This window comes from Elgaria multicarinata, chromosome 2 (assembly GCF_023053635.1).
Source record: "Elgaria multicarinata webbii isolate HBS135686 ecotype San Diego chromosome 2, rElgMul1.1.pri, whole genome shotgun sequence".
NCBI classification, from domain to species: domain Eukaryota; kingdom Metazoa; phylum Chordata; class Lepidosauria; order Squamata; family Anguidae; genus Elgaria; species Elgaria multicarinata.
In genome coordinates, this window is record NC_086172.1 from 148,245,936 (window position 1) to 148,261,920 (window position 15,985).

The following is a 15,985-nucleotide window of genomic DNA, read 5'->3' on the forward strand; positions in this document are numbered from 1 at the left end:
TTTCCTTTGCTGAACATTAACATCAGTACTTTTCCTTTCCTTTCCAAAATGCCTCTCTGAAGGGAATGTGGTCTAGCATTCACTACACGGATTTGTTATTTTACAGATGTTTATCTTATTCAATTAAAAAGACACAGAGCCTTTCTTAAAATGCCATGCCAGAATCCAAAGCATTCTATATGTACATACATACAAATACTTCCACATTTGTATCTGGCCTCCTCTTCCAACTCTATTTCCTCATGCTGTATAGGAGGCCATTTTGGAGGATTCCTCAACTTTTGGGAGCCCCAGAACATGCAAGAAAAATGCATTCGTGACTCTAAGACTCCACCCATCATTATCACGATCCTTTCTATACTACACTCATGCTCTGAGATATGCTTCCCCCATGCCATCCCATGGATGGCGAATCTTCCCGCAGCAGAAAGCCTAGAGACACAGAAGTTGGAAAATTCTCTTTACCTTTGTGCTCAGCTGTCAGCTGAACTCCCCTCTTCAAAGCCACAGATACAGATATTGCCATGATAACATACAAGCCAATAGTGATTAGGTTCATCCACCAGATCACCTGTAAGGGGAAGTCTTACAAATAGTCAAAGATGTACAAGGGGCACAAAAAAAAACTGTAGGGAAACTATTGAGAAGGGTTGGAGGAAATATCTGGCAAGAAGGGAAGGAATCCACATTCAAGAAAGGCCAAAACAAAGCTGAATCCCAACCCCTCCACCCCAACTGGGGGAAACAAAAACAAATTGTGCTTACCGGGTTTCCCAGCAAATAAACCCTATAGTCAGTTTCATTGACTCCGGAAAAACGCAGACCCTACGAAGAAATAGATGGCTTTGTCAGAAGTGATCAATAGAATGGTTATCCAGCCTGCATTTTTACCTTAAGCCTGACGTTTCTATAAGTAAACTCGGTTACAAGAGAAAGCAGCATCTCTTATACTCCACAGCTGTACAGCTACTATAGTTAAGACATTCTGAGAGATACATTTTTATACCAACCTATATTTATCATGGGAGCCATTTCAGCTACTGTTTGATAGCCACAGAACAGATGCCTAATAGTCCTGGGGCACTGCTTATGTAGCAGACACGGAATACTTAACAAACATGCTGTTACCAAGTAACAAGAGCAACAGAAGGGAAAACGTGAGACAAGACAAGGTTTTGTGCAGATGTCTTTTAAACAAGCATCCGGTAAATATCCAGACACAGGTGAAGAGCAGTTGTTTATACTGTTCCCTTAAAAACAAGGAGACATCACATGAAATCCAAAAAACTAGCCACACCCTCCCCCACCCTGAATCAGTTTTGCCCACATACTTGATAATTGATGGGCCAGTGCCAGGGTTTGGAAGTGACTTCATTCTCCTTTGGTTTGAGGCCACTGTTTCCCTACAAGAAACATAAAAGCTATAGTTATGCTGCAAGATCTTTGTGAATGCCCATAAACGTTCTCCCTGGATATACGTCTAAAAAAATTAAGAGCAGCCCTGCTGGATCAGACCAGAACTAGCACAGCATCCTGTGTCACACCGTGGCCCAACACATGTCTCTGGGAAGCACACAAGCAGGGCATGAAAGCAATAGCCCTCTCCCACTGTTCTTCTCCAGCCACCAGTACTCAGTCAAGAGCAAACTGCCTCTAACCCAGGACAAAGGACATAGCCATCATGACCTGTCATACATTTGTATATTTACAAAAAAGAACCCTAAAGGCAACCACCATAGAAACAAATTCAACACATTGAATTAAATAGTAATTCAAACAATTATTCTACTCCAAGTAATCTTTTACTAAAGTAACCACTTTACAGTACAATGCTACTACCACATGTGTAACATTTCATTACATATCCATGATATTCAACACCTGTGTAGCATTTCCTCATATAACATTTACATTTAGTATCCAATCATAAACTATTATTACAAAAAATCAGACCCATCAACGTTCAAACACATTTAACACTTGAATCTAAATCATTCATTATAACAAGACCAAAATTATTTGTTAACAAGGTTCATGCTATTCCTTGTTTTGAAATATCTTCTTCCAAAACGCTGGTCTTTGTACTCGCCAACAGGCAGTGGAAAGCTGACGAAATTAGTCAGTGTGATTAAGGGAAAGACTGTTGACTGTTTTTGATAAAATTCCGGAAGATGTTCTCAGGTTGAAAAACTTTATAAAGAAAAAAATTCGTCAGCTTTCCACTGCCTGTTAGTGAGTACAAAGACCAGCGTTTTGGAAGAAGATATTTTGAAACAAGGAATAGCATGAACCTTGTTAACAAATAATTTTGGTCTTGTTATAATGAATGATTTAGATTCAAGGGTTAAATGAGTTTGAACGTTGATGGGTCTGATTTTTTGTAATAATAGTTTATGATTGGATACTAAATGTAAATGTTATATGAGGAAATACTACACAGGTGTTGAATATCATGGATATGTAATGAAATGTTACACATGTGGTAGTAGCATTGTACTGTAAAGTGGTTACTTTAGTAAAAGTTTACTTGGAGTAGAATAATTGTTTGAATGACTATTTAATTCAATGTGTTGAATTTGTTTCTATGGTGGTTGCCTTTAGGGTTCTTTTTTGTACATATTTTCACCACTATTGCCTTTTCTATTATATGCCTTTGTATATTGCCAGCCCCTCTTACAGCATAAATCTATCTCGCTTCTAGACTACAGTGATGGCACAGAATTTCCTGAGGACAGATTCAAATACATTTAATGTTTAGATGCCAGGCTCCTCCAGATATTAACCAACAAGGCAACATGCAGGTACCTATCCTAAGACTACCATCTTTCTCAGAGACCGAACTTCTTCTTAGGGTGATGCCACATGTGTCTGAGAAACCGCTGAGCAGCAGAAGGCCTGCCCCCATCACACTCAGACTCCTGAAATGACAACGTGGGTTTAAATCCAAAATACTTTCCCGCAAAAATCAGACAAACACAAGCATTCAGTTCTATATGCACATGGCAGGAGAGTTCCACAATAATCGAAGTTAAACATTTCACAAGACACCCTAACTTAACTTTATTCAATACCCACAGGAACAGCTACATAGCTTTGACAAAGGAACAGACCATTTATTTAATCACAGTTCATAGCACAGATCTTTTACCTTATATTCATGTAACTGCATGACAGGAGCATCAGGCTGTGCCTGAGACTTTAAGAGCCAAGGGCCTTTCAAACTGGCTAAAACCATTAGGTAGAACAAGACACTGGAGCACACAGTCCCAGACAAAAATAGAGTTTACAAGAAGACAACTTTTTCCAAAATATTTTCTTCAAATGCATGTTCCCTCTAGAAATAGAACGATGGTTATCTGCATCATAACCCTGCTTGTGAGCTTCCCAGAGACATCTGACAGACCACCACAGGAGACAGAACACTGGAGTCGATGGACCTTTACTCTGATCCAGGAAAGCAGTTCTTCTGACATTAACCAGCATTTGCAAAAAAAGCTAGTATGTACACATCCACACGCACACACATCCAGTCATTTACTGCTATGTTTTGCCAATATAATCAGATTGCCCTCTAGTGGAGGCAGCCTAAAAATACCCAAACAGAATTTGATTTTTACTACCCAAGTGGGAATGCTTCCGGAAGCTTCCTCAAAACGAACATGTCCACAGTTTTTTTCCCAACAGTTCTTTATTGTCAATAACGTATGTTAAAATCTCCCGCCAAATATAGACTCATTAAGTTTGCTTTCCCTCCAGAAAGAAAATACTTTTCATTAAAGAAACCCAAAATCAGTGGGAAGGGTCACATGTAATAGTAAACCATGGTTTAGCACAATGTGCACAAAGAGAAAGGAGCTGAAGTGAAGCCCCAGGTTAGCGCGCTCACCCTTCCCCTTCTACTTCATGATGGGGAGGTAGAATAAACCAGAAACTTCATTTGACCAGAGCAGATTACTAGAATGTCATTCTCTGCAAACCAGGAATCTGATTTAAAATAAACCACAGTCAACTGCTGAATAAGCCAACAACAAAACTGGATTGCTTCACTGGCTTGTTTAACAAACTAGAGTTTATTTTAAGCCACAATTCCTGATTTACACATTACAGCAAACCTAGAATCTGTCAATGCAGCCAGTGTAGGAAGCTTTGTGATTTTGATGTGCTTTTTTGTTGTTGGGGGTTACTGTTTAAATGAAATTAAAAAGAGAGAATGAAATATAAATAAAAAAGTAAGAGGTAGTAGAGTTGGCCCATAAGAAACAAATCCAAAATCCATAGTAGGACAATACCTTTATTAGCCCAATGAAAATGAAATTTGGGATGGTCTATGAAAAGGTATTGTCCTACTATGGAATTTGGAATATAAATAAAATATCTCCCTTATCTAGTGCAACACTATAACTGCTCACCATGAAAAAGAGTTAATACTAGTTTGTATTCCCATTTCTCCTTACACCTGACAGTTCCAGATAGTGTAAACAAATACAAAAATAACATTTAGAGAAATTTCAGTTTCAGTCAGAATCAGACTGGCAGAACAGTTGAACAAAGTGCTAAGTTGCCCATGGTGACCTCAAATAGGGAGCAGCAAATCTCTGGATATAAAACATGGGTGTTCCAGCTCTTCCCTTCAACAGTGAGTTCTCACTCTCTAGCATGCAAGCATCACCTTTTGAAATACGTTTTCCCTTTTTTCTCCTTAGTAATATGTGTTTTTTACCATTATCACACTGGTAACATTAACATACAAGAATTTATCTTCTTTCAGTTATAGGGAAACACTTATCAATAATTTAAAGGTGGGCACCAGAGAGCCACAATAATGACCCAGTTCACACAATCACCATGGTTTAAACACCTGGATGTCGTGGGTTATGGAAAGGTTAAACAATGGGTTGTTCTAGGGTTATCCAAGGGTTCTCATGTCATGTGAACCTGGGCATCGCATAACCCATAATGCCAGGGTTTGCATGACATGACAAGCCTTGGTATGTCGTGCAAGTCACCTGCCCACTGTGTCTTGTATATTCAAAGTAGCTGACACACATCGCAAAGCCCCATGGGTTAATTAACCTACAATGGCTTGTTGTGATGTGCGAATAGGCCTACTAAGAGCCCTCTCAAACAAATTTTTGTTTGTTTATTAAAAAAAAACCAAAGAAATGTGGAAAACAAGCCAATCTACCTACTCGGATCATAACCACGTGCGATTCCAGCAGGATCTCTGGAAAGGAAGGCTTCAGAACATCCAAACTGATATTGGGCACTACAGAAAAGAAGACAGTTGAAAATGGAATCTCACAGGTCAAATATGCACAACCATTCCTTCTGTATTAAGCTAGACTTAATGTGGGTGACACTGTCCAGAGGGTGACGAGACAAAACCCACCACCACCACCATGTAACATACCTTGACTAGCCATCTTTTCAACCTATCACATTATGCACTAAAACATCAAATGTGGATCACAGAATGTTCCTCTGTGGATATCAGCAAGACTAAGCCGCATGCTCCAATTCAGCCTTGTGAAAATTATCCAGGAATTCCAATTCTTTTGCCCCAACAGCTCTACAGTATCTCTCTCTTTAAAAAAAACAAAACAAGCAACAACAAGCAAGCCACCCCCTGCAGATAATTCTGTGGCAAAAAGGTACATTCAATCACTTACGCCTGGAATTAATGTGATCTTCGACATTCCAGAGAGTATTAGGAGTCTCCTTCTGATATGGAGTACAAGTGACTTCCACCTGCTCCCAGCCCCTGTGAAAGAGGAACACTGGCAATCATCAACAAAACTTCTGGTCTTCTTCATCCCAACCAGCATTCATATTCTTTGATCCTCTGCAATGCACCTCTCTGTCAGACACACTTTGCTCGGTCCAGAAACACTGGTGTTTCAGAATTCACATAAAAGCAAGTCACAACGTAAGGGAATCAAAAGACACACATCTAAGTTACAGAAGCATACATACAACTGAGTTCTAGTTGCTTAATTTAAACATCTACATCAGCCTTCTACAACTTGGAGGTATCCAGTTGTGTTAGATTCCCCTTATGTCCAGTAAACATAGCCCATGACCTGTTAGCTAAGGATGATGGGAGTTGTAATCAAATACAACTGGAGGGCATCAGGTTGGGGAAGACACAGCAGCAGTATGTGATGGGAATGGGCAACATATATCTGGCTCACGTGAACTTTAAAAATGCCAGGAAAGGGATTTATGTACCTGGGAGGGAACCATAAAAGTGTTCTAATCATTTCAAAAGAAGGGTCACGCACACTCATGCAAAGACACAAGGGATATTTTTTCATCCGTAAAATGTGACAAACAAGCCTAGGATAGGAACAATTTCCCTAAGTGGAAAATGGCTAATCCAATATCCAGCAGTCATAACTGAATGGGTCACACTCCATGTGGTTTGTTCTGGAAAAAGATATCAGTCCTCCCACAACCACCATTTCATCTTTACTAGGCAACAAATCCCCTGATTCTTAGGTTTATAAATCTTGCAAAGTATTTTAAGATTGTTTTTTATAACTGCAATGTTCTCGTATTAGTTGCTGGCTCCTGTAGTGAAATGACCTGGAATGAAAGAGTTCATTTTCTAATACTCAGTATCACAATGGCCTTAGATTAACTGGCTTTCTGGCTGAAAGACATCCAGGATCGAATTATGAATTCACCCTCCTAGAGCAGATCCCCTTACATAGGGACTGAGGCACACTCCATTGTGCAGGCAGAGGTGGGCCCAAGCGCTTCTAAGAGTATTTTGTTTCCCACACCTGCTCTTCACTGGCAACTTGCATAACAGAAAAATCCATAAAGAATATCTCTTTTTATTAGAAAGGAGAAATGGCTTATATTATCTGTTCAAAAGTTTATGAGGACCAATAAAAAAATATGGTCAACATTTTCAGAGAAGGGGAGTTTTCTGCTGTTACAAGGCTTTCAGTACAGACAATTACACTGACATTTTAATGAAAAAGTAAAGCTCATCAGAAGAATTACTGAGGAACACTATGTTTAGCAAGAAGTGCTAAGAACTAACTGATATTCTCTCACACATCAAGTCTAAAAGACAATGGTTTGAGTCATAAAATAAGTCGAGGAAGTTCATAGGAGGAAAGTTTTCCATTTTCTCCACCCATCAGCAGCTCCCACACTCATCACACATTATTCAGAATGGTCCCCCCAAACCTCCAGAAAGGCTTTTCAGGGGTCGCAGGTTGCTGTCAGGAGGAGTAGACTGAAAACCTTCCTTCTGTGAAGTTACTTCACTTAAATCTTAGGATTGAACCCTATAGCAAGGAACTTTGTAATAAATCAGATTTCTGAAGAATATGGTGGAATTTATTTTCAGATGATTTGGTTCAATACAGTCAGAAAAGCTCCCTCCAACCCCCGGTCTTATTTTTTCTCTTCTACTTCCTCTGGGGCATTTAGAAGTGTTGCAGTCAGAGAAAGAACATTGGGTTTCATGGAAACGCACTGACATTAAACTTATTGTGGGCAGACTTCTTGGAATATTTCTGCTCATGCTCACAGTCTATCAGTTGTATTTGGGACTAGAAAAGAACTCACTACCACTGCCATATTGGACTGGCAGTGACCCGATGGGATGTGTGCGCCTTCTCTCTTTTCCTGTGCCTCCTCCCTTCCCCTGTAGGTTGCGCCTTTGTTCACTCACTTCCAGTCATCTGTTTTCCCAATAGGCAACGGTTCTTTTTTAAGATATCCAGAAACAATAAGCACACCAATGGGTGAAGGGAAGATTTATTAAAGGGAAGCAAATAAACGGAATAACTGAAGTAAAAGAAGCAAAGTAAGATAAAGCATGCATTCCTTCTGCCACTGGAAACCCTGTACTTCATCTGTTCAGCAAATCAGATCAGTGGTGAATGTGACCCCCCCCAATAACAGCCTCTGGGGTGCAATGCTGTCTAGATCAGCCGTCGCCAAGGTTGTGCCTTGGGAGGGGTGTGGGAAAGCATATATTATCCCACTGATCCCTCCTATTCTGGACATAAGCCTATGACTTGAAGAGTGCTTCATACGTTCCTACAAACTGGAAAAGCACCAGCCCTAACTATTGGCAGGCTGCCAGTAGAGCATGGGTAACTCTCACCCAAGCTGGCCTGGACAAGCAGCTAACTTTGGAGATTTTGCCAGAGGCTTTATCTACAAGCCTCGAGCTCTATAGTGTCTTTCAGCTGTGCATCTGCTATCTACTCATGACACACTGTGGCCTGTAATGCATAATACCATATGTGCAACCAGGAGCCAAGAGGGATATGAGTCCTTCCTTTGGCCGGAGTTTGGTCTTGATGGCTTTTCAGTTTCATTCAGCTCTAGAATTCCATGAAAACTCATTTCTGCCTACTTACCATTTGGGTAGCGTCTTTCCAGTTGAACCCAAGATGCAGCCTGTAGCCAGGTGAATCAGTCGGATTTGACTACGGAGGACTTTGATACGTTTCCCAGCCTTTCTTCCCACAACCTCAATTCGCCAGAAGTCATTGGAATCTCCAGTTCCATTCTAGGAAACAAACATGCCACCAGGGAAGCAGGACAGGGGGAGGGAACCACCAAGAACTGCTATTATGAACTAGTCAGATGTGAGCTTTTGAAGCTTCACGGAACTGGCAGGACTACTGAGGAATGAATAAGGCCCATCAGCATGCTGTCCAGACAACAGCAATATGCACTACTGCCTGTACACGCTAGGAGGTGGGACACACAATTTCTACAGTGGAGGACACAATCCTACATAGATTTAGATAGACAAAAGTCCTATAACTCCCACCATTCTCCTGCTAGCCATGCTGGCTTGGGGAATTCTGGAAGTTTTAGGACTTTTTTTCCATCTAAACATGTATAAGATCGCACCCTAAGATGCTTAAGTTACTTACACAGAGTATCACACACAATGACATATCTTGGGCCTTTCTCCTTTGATAAACGGCTTTCGGTAGTTACTAGGAATACTATTGGGAAGGACAATAGGCATGTAGGGCCAGCAGGAAAGAGGACTAGGTTCATGAAAAGAACACAAATTGTTATGTGTCTAGTCTCTAACAGTGAAAACCATCATAACTGAGCCTATAAACTCCTCTACAACCTCTCTCTTCTTGAATGAAAAATTACAGATTTTGAATGGCTTAAGAGAAAGAAAAGCAGAAGAGCAGAAAAAGCCCTTCACTTTAGAAATATATTTCAAGTGGCAAGCAGCGTCAAGTATTCACTTACTATGCCATACCCAGTGACCTGAAGATGCTTTCTTGTCAAGGGGGCTTCATGTTGATGACTGTGTAAGTTTCTAGAGGTCCTAAAGTTAAAATAAAAACAAACTTTTGATTTTATACTTGGAATACTTTAAGAAGTGAATAATCTTTAACACAGTTGAATATGGTGGCATTATAAGGGATGCTTTGCTAAGTGTGTATCTGCCAACATTCAAATGTCACAATTTACAGTGAGGTGCATATTCTCTCCCATGGTAATAACTCCCAGATGAGTAGCCATGTTAGTCTGTCACAGAAAAAATGACGAGCCTTGTGGCACCTTAAAGACTAATGGGAGATCCAATCGTGGATCCCAGTCTCATCTACTTTGGTCCTAAGAAAGCTTTCAAAGTCTAATACGCAGAGGAAGTATCCCAGAATACATGTGAAACATACATAATAACAAATACCTGTTTCAAGGGCTGTTCTAACAAAAATGTAATTACTCTTACTACCATCCTCAACTAGAATTACTAGGTTAAATCTAGAGTGTCTTTAACATTCCTTTCGTTTCCTACTTACTCTTTGTGTTCCAGACGGATAACATCGCCATGCCTCACAAACTCCACAGGGAAGGAAGGGTCTGAATGATCTGGTGAAACAGAAGAGGTCACAGCATGAGATCTGAGGAGAATGGAAAAGATGTAAGAATGCTGATGTGAAATAAACTAGGAAAGTGTAATTAAATATATATTACCTTTTCCCCTAGACTATGATATAGCTCAACCCACAGAAATGTTAAACTAAGTAATATCATTATGATAAAAAGCTTCTGTAACGGTAAACAAAATGTACCGGTACTAGGACGGCAAGAAAAGTGCTAGAGCATGCAAGGGTTAAGAGAGAACAGTTTTAATGCTAACATCAGTTTCAAAAGACAATTGACTTGGTAATTCAAAACATGCAGGATTCTAAATCGCAGATCACACGCCAGCAGGGTGAACACAGCGCAATTTTCAGCACTGATGACAACTTTCCCTTTGCAAGCTTTAATTTTGATCTGATCAGTCTTTCACTCAAGGTGTTTCCAGGTGAAGCTTTTATTGTACAATTGCCCCTGGCTGATTTATAGAATTTTACAGAGGGTCCAGACAACATGTGATTCATCTGTGACCCAGCTGTGTTTCTCCACCACTTCTTCCATCATTTTCTTATTACAAAAAAAAATGTAAAAAAGAAGACAGAAGAGCTGCACAATGCCATTTAATTGGTAACACTAGGAGCCCTCTAGCTGGTAGCACCGTGAAACTGATTAAACAACTGCAAACTAGGATCCGAGTCTGTGTTTATGCTTCCATCAAAAAGGAGAGATACAATCTATTCATTTATTACAATTTGTAACTATCTTAATCATCTGATAAACTGGTAAAAATGCAGTCAATAGAGATTAACCTGGACATATTCCAGAGGAGTGTAGAGTTGTGACTGCATCACAGGATTAGATCAGTAGAGGTCACATTTTGTTTTACAGAATGCAATGGGATAGCCTTGCCATTGTCTGAAGACGCCACCTAAATGCTTATCCAGCTCTGATGCATTTCCGCCGCCACTACTACACACCACCCAAAAAGGCAAACGCTCCCAAACCTGCTTCTCGCCACTACCAGACTCTTAAAAACATGTGCAATCCTCTCTGAGCCTCTGCTGTGAAAGTAAACAGAACTGGGAGAACAGGAGCATGATTTCCAGCTCATCAAATGCACCTACAGCTTTCACTGACACAAGTGTCTAACTTCCGTTTAGATACCTCCAGCAAAGGAGAGCCCATCATTTCCCGAGGCAGCGTTCTACTGTCAAACAGCTCTTCCATTAAGAAGTTTCTCCTAAAGTTTAGCTGAAATCTCCTTCCCTGAAATTTCTACCCCTTGTTTCTAGTCTCGTGCCCTCTGGAGCAAGAGGGAAAGTCTGCCCCATCTTCTAGATGATAGCCCTTCAGATATCTGAAGACTGCTATCATGTCTTCCCCCAATCTTCTCTGCTCTAGGCTAAACACAGCCAGGTCTTTCAACTGTTCCTCATTAGATTTGGGTTCCATACCTCTCACATCCCAGGTCTCATCCTCTGGAGAGGCTCCAGTTTGTCAATATTCTTCTTAAACTATGGCACCCAAAAATGGACACCCTTGCAGGGGTACAAGCATACCCCACTTTACGGAGTGGGGAAGGAGGAACCACCTGAGCCGCTTGAGTTTTTTGGAGGGAAGGTGGAATATAAATGTAGCAAATGAAGAATCAGGGTAACACTACAGATGTAGAAAGGAGGCCACAAATTCTGTGGAAAGAGACAATTTTTCTTGAAAAAGGAACAAAGGAGTTACATAATCCGCTTGGCTTGTTCCCAATTTACCTGTGATGAAGTTGGGTTTCTTTATAATCCACAAATTATTCAAGTCCTTGTGTAAGTATGCAGTGACCTAGGAACACATAGGAGTCATTGCATTTCATCCCTTCAAACATCTTAGGGTTTACTCATCAACAATAAGCCACACTTTGTGCATCAGCTACTGATGAATACCATGTTGTACATTTCTGAAAGAACCAGGTTTATAGCTGATGTTTATCTAATAAATTAAATTACAGATTATTTTTATTAATAGCAGCACAGTTGCAGCTTTTTTGATCTATGGTATTTTATAATATGTTTTCCTAAGTGTGAAGAACACTTGTATTGCTATTTTCGAAAGAAGTCAGCCAAATAGAAATAATCCATTTTCCAATAAATGTATGAACTGAGAAGTGTCATTGGCCTTGCAGATGTTATTCTCACCCATAACTGATAACTCAACAATACTTCTTACAATACCACCTTGAGAGGATTTTCCTTAAAAGATGGCTTATAAATTTTTCAATACATGAGCAAACAAACCATCACTGGTATGCAAAAAGTTTTAGCTATTCTTTAACTTTTGTATTTTAAAAAATAGAAGACACAAACAGAAATGAACATGTCACAAAGACATTGCCTTAATTTTTGATGTAAGACCATTCCTACATTATAGTAAGAATTTAATAGGACCAGAACTTAAAGGGTTCTGGTACAATTAAAGGGGCAGAGCTTCCGGAGGCCCTTTTTCAGACTGCAGTGATTCTTTTCTTAGTATAGATTTTTACATCACTGTGTTGCACAAACAAACATGATACAAAACAATGGATGCGTTTGGACAACACAATAGTCAATGGTGAATTAATAGTCAACTCCATGGTTGATTATCGAGGGGGTATTCCCCACATGACATGATTATAATCAACCTTGGTGAAGAATAAGACCATCGTTAACAGTGTGTTTGATTGACACATCCCTCCCTCTCTCAGTCCTCCTGCTGGTATCCCATCAGCCATTGTGAGTTCTGTTGGCTGAGCTAGAGCAACTGCCGCCACTTTGGTCACTCTTGCCAGGGGACTCTGTAGTTGCCGAAAATAACCAACTGTGCAATGAAATACTCAACGGTGCCTGACGCACGACATGATAACCAACAGTTGTTCAAATAGTCAACTATGCACAGCATTAGTTATTTGCATTGGTTATTTCGACTGAACAATCTGCTGTGGTGTGAAAAAGTCCCAACAGACAACACAATTACCAACCGTTGACTGTTTAACCCACCGTTATCATGTCCTCTGAACCCAATCAATATTTACAAATTATTTTGATAAAGTCAACTCATTTTGATTTAAGAAATCAGAAATCTACACTGAGATGTTTTAAAGAAACACCCATGTTCATTACACAGCCCCCCCCCAATCTGTTTGGCCTTATAGCAGTTAAAAACTACTATACATTAAAAACTAGCATTAAGAACTACTATTAGAATGTAAGCCTATGCGGCAGGGTCTTGCTATTGACTGTTTTACTCTGTACAGCACCATGTACATTGATGGTGCTATATAAATAAATAATAATAATAATGGTGTTTATAGCATATTTCATCCTGGAACCTCGACCCCTTTAACCTGAGACTACTGCCATACAAAGGAAGTGCTTCCCCAGAAGACTTAGCAAAGGTTGCGTGAATTTTACCAGTGCTTTACAGAAGTTCGCTGTGCTGAGAACAGCCCTGCTGGATCAAACCAAGGGCATATCTGGTTGAGCATCCTGTCTCCCACAATGCCCAACCAGAAGCCTCTAGGAAGCTCGCAAGCTGGACATTGCAGCTATCGCCCTCTCAGCTTTTGTTCCACAGCAACTGCTATTCAGAGGCAGGCTGACTCAGATCCTGGAAGTAATACGTAGCCATCGTGATTAGTATCCACTGACAGTACTAACACACCTCTTAAAATATCACAGAGGCTTTCAGGCTGCAAATATTGAGTAAATACCCACAACAGTGAGAAAGTAACGGAACAGCATGAAATAACTGCTGCTATTGCAGGACATCTGGCAACTTAAAATGCAGAGGCACCAGACAGGGTTTGACTTATAAGTGTTCTAGGAGTATTTCCATAAGGCACTCCTGTTGCTGAAAATGTAACACAGGAAGAACTTATATACCTGACAGCTTCAAAGGCAGAAGAGTATACAAGCCTATCCCATATTTTAGTAACATTAGGGCACAATCCTATGGGTTGTGCTCCTGATAGAAAGAATGGCTCCAAGTTCAGAACCCTCCATCTATCCCATGTCCTCCCGGACGGAGGTGATTTCATCTTTGTTCATTTAAAATGCGAAATGCATCTAGACAGGCCTTGGAGCCCATTTAGCAAACCTACCTTTCAGTAGGTGGGGAAGGGATTGGAGAGCCCATAGGATATTGTGTCTCGCAGCCTCTTCCCTCCCCACCCACCAGCACAGCCCCTTTGCTCTCTCGCTCGCTTATGAGGTCACAGTTGTGACTTCATACAGATCCACGAGCTGATCTTTGCCTCCATGCTCAAAGCTCTGCCTATGGGTGCAGACGAGGTGATCTGCAGTTTTCTATGCTGCCCCAGCTGTCTGAAGGCCATGGGCTTGCTATGTTAGGTTGCAATCCTGTGCAGGTTTAGGCAGAAAAAACCCCTACAACTCCCAGCATCCCTCAGCAAGCATGGTTGGGGGGTGGGACGCTAGGAACTGTAGGATTTTTTCCTTTCTAAACTTGCATAAGAGTGTGTCCTTAACGACTTATGGAAACACAAGCAAAACACAGCATTCTAACAGTTCACTGACCTGCTGCTGCCGTGCACCCACTCCCTCAGGATACAGATGCCAGTGCGAATGAAGGTATCCACCTGCCATACGAAGGTTCTTCATTGTTATCACAGAGCCATATGCTAAATCTAAGGAAGAGAACAATGGCTTGAGATGGCTTACTTTAAAAGGCCATACCACAGCTATGGTTTCAACACAGTCTCACCTTAATGGAAATCACACTGGCATCTCTTTATAAAAGTACCCACATAAAGCCAGCCCCGCATGTATGGGACGGTTAGTTATTATCATGACTGAGATTTCATTGTGGTGTGAAACTGCTGATCCCACAGGATCACCATGTGCTGCCAGCATGGTCGTCTTTCTCTACCCCACAGTGCATTGCATCAAACAACAATTCGTAGCGTCGCTTATCATTCTTCACAAAATCCATTGGGAAATCAAAGATCCAATACAATCAATGCTTCAACTTCCACACCACGGGTGCAGAACTGTTTTACGTGGAGGGTCAGACTGCCCCCACTTCACGGGCTAGATGATGTCAGAGTGTGTGGTCTCACCCCTGATGCCACCCCCTTTTCTCTTTGTTGGTGGTGGAGTTTGAGATTCCCTCGTGCACAGGGTTGTCTGGCCACCCTTCCCCCTCCCCCCCATGTGGGAGAGTCCAAATCCCCACTGCTACCCCCCTTGATTGGGACCCTAACCCCTGCTGCTAGATGCCCTACTGCTATCTCTGATCTGAGATAGAAGTTAACAGCAGAAGTTCTGTTGCTGGCAAGCACCAGCAGATTGGGGTGCCCTACAGAGCAGATTAGGCCCGCAAGCTGAAAGTTCTGCACCCCTGTTCTAAACTACTGAATCTGAATTTTAAAAAATTAGGTGGGAATTCAAAGAAGGAGCAATGAAGAACCCAGCAAAAACTACTGACTGAGTCTATACTAAAAAAGAGAATGCGTGTCCGTCTGTCAGTGCCATTTTGACAAGACTGTGAAACCTAGTCACAGAAACTTGGCATACATACTAAGGGGACCCTAGGGGTGTGCACCTGTGGGTTATTTCTATTTTTAAAACATATAAACTTTAAGTAATTTCAATGTGCATGTTTGAAGCATGCAGTACCATCTTCAGTTACTAGGTGGCAGACTTTGCTAACCAGCGTACAGCTTTGCAGTCAAACGTTTGAAGCCAGGGAGGGAGAAGTCCAAGGGGCAAGAGGAGATATACAGATGTCCCCTCTGCACTGTTGTGGGGCACCCTACCCCCCTCGGGGGCATGGAGCGGACAGCCCCCTCTCTCAGGAGCCTATAGGGGTGCACCATACTAGGGGGCCAGCGGACATGGGTTTACTCAGATGGGGCAGTGGGCTTAACTCCAACAGCTATGTAAGTTTACCTGAAGGCTTTGCTGAACCAAACTAAGGGCTATTCCAATCCGCGCCCATCTACCCAGTTCTTTAGGTTTAGAGTGAAAATAGAATTTTAAAATTTATGCCTCTTCATTTATTAAGTGAAATCATTTATTAAGTGTTTTAAGAGCCAGAGCCAGCTTTTCTTGGAAAAACACCAGAAACCCACACA

The 15,985-nt window shown here is 41.2% G+C and overlaps 1 protein-coding gene across 1 annotated transcript in view; it reads right to left on the minus strand.

The window, feature by feature from the left end:
• Nucleotides 1-15,985, minus strand: part of POMT2 (protein O-mannosyltransferase 2) — a 40,147-nt gene that overhangs the window by 8,749 nt on the left and 15,413 nt on the right. Inside the window, exons 9-18 of the mRNA XM_063117897.1 lie at nt 14,427-14,536; nt 11,631-11,697; nt 9,807-9,876; nt 9,250-9,328; nt 8,388-8,539; nt 5,670-5,761; nt 5,190-5,266; nt 1,332-1,403; nt 766-825; nt 466-571 (exon numbers count right to left, since the gene is read on the minus strand). Coding sequence (XP_062973967.1) covers nt 466-571; nt 766-825; nt 1,332-1,403; nt 5,190-5,266; nt 5,670-5,761; nt 8,388-8,539; nt 9,250-9,328; nt 9,807-9,876; nt 11,631-11,697; nt 14,427-14,536 — 885 coding nt within the window. The remainder of the gene's footprint in view (nt 1-465; nt 572-765; nt 826-1,331; nt 1,404-5,189; nt 5,267-5,669; nt 5,762-8,387; nt 8,540-9,249; nt 9,329-9,806; nt 9,877-11,630; nt 11,698-14,426; nt 14,537-15,985) is intronic.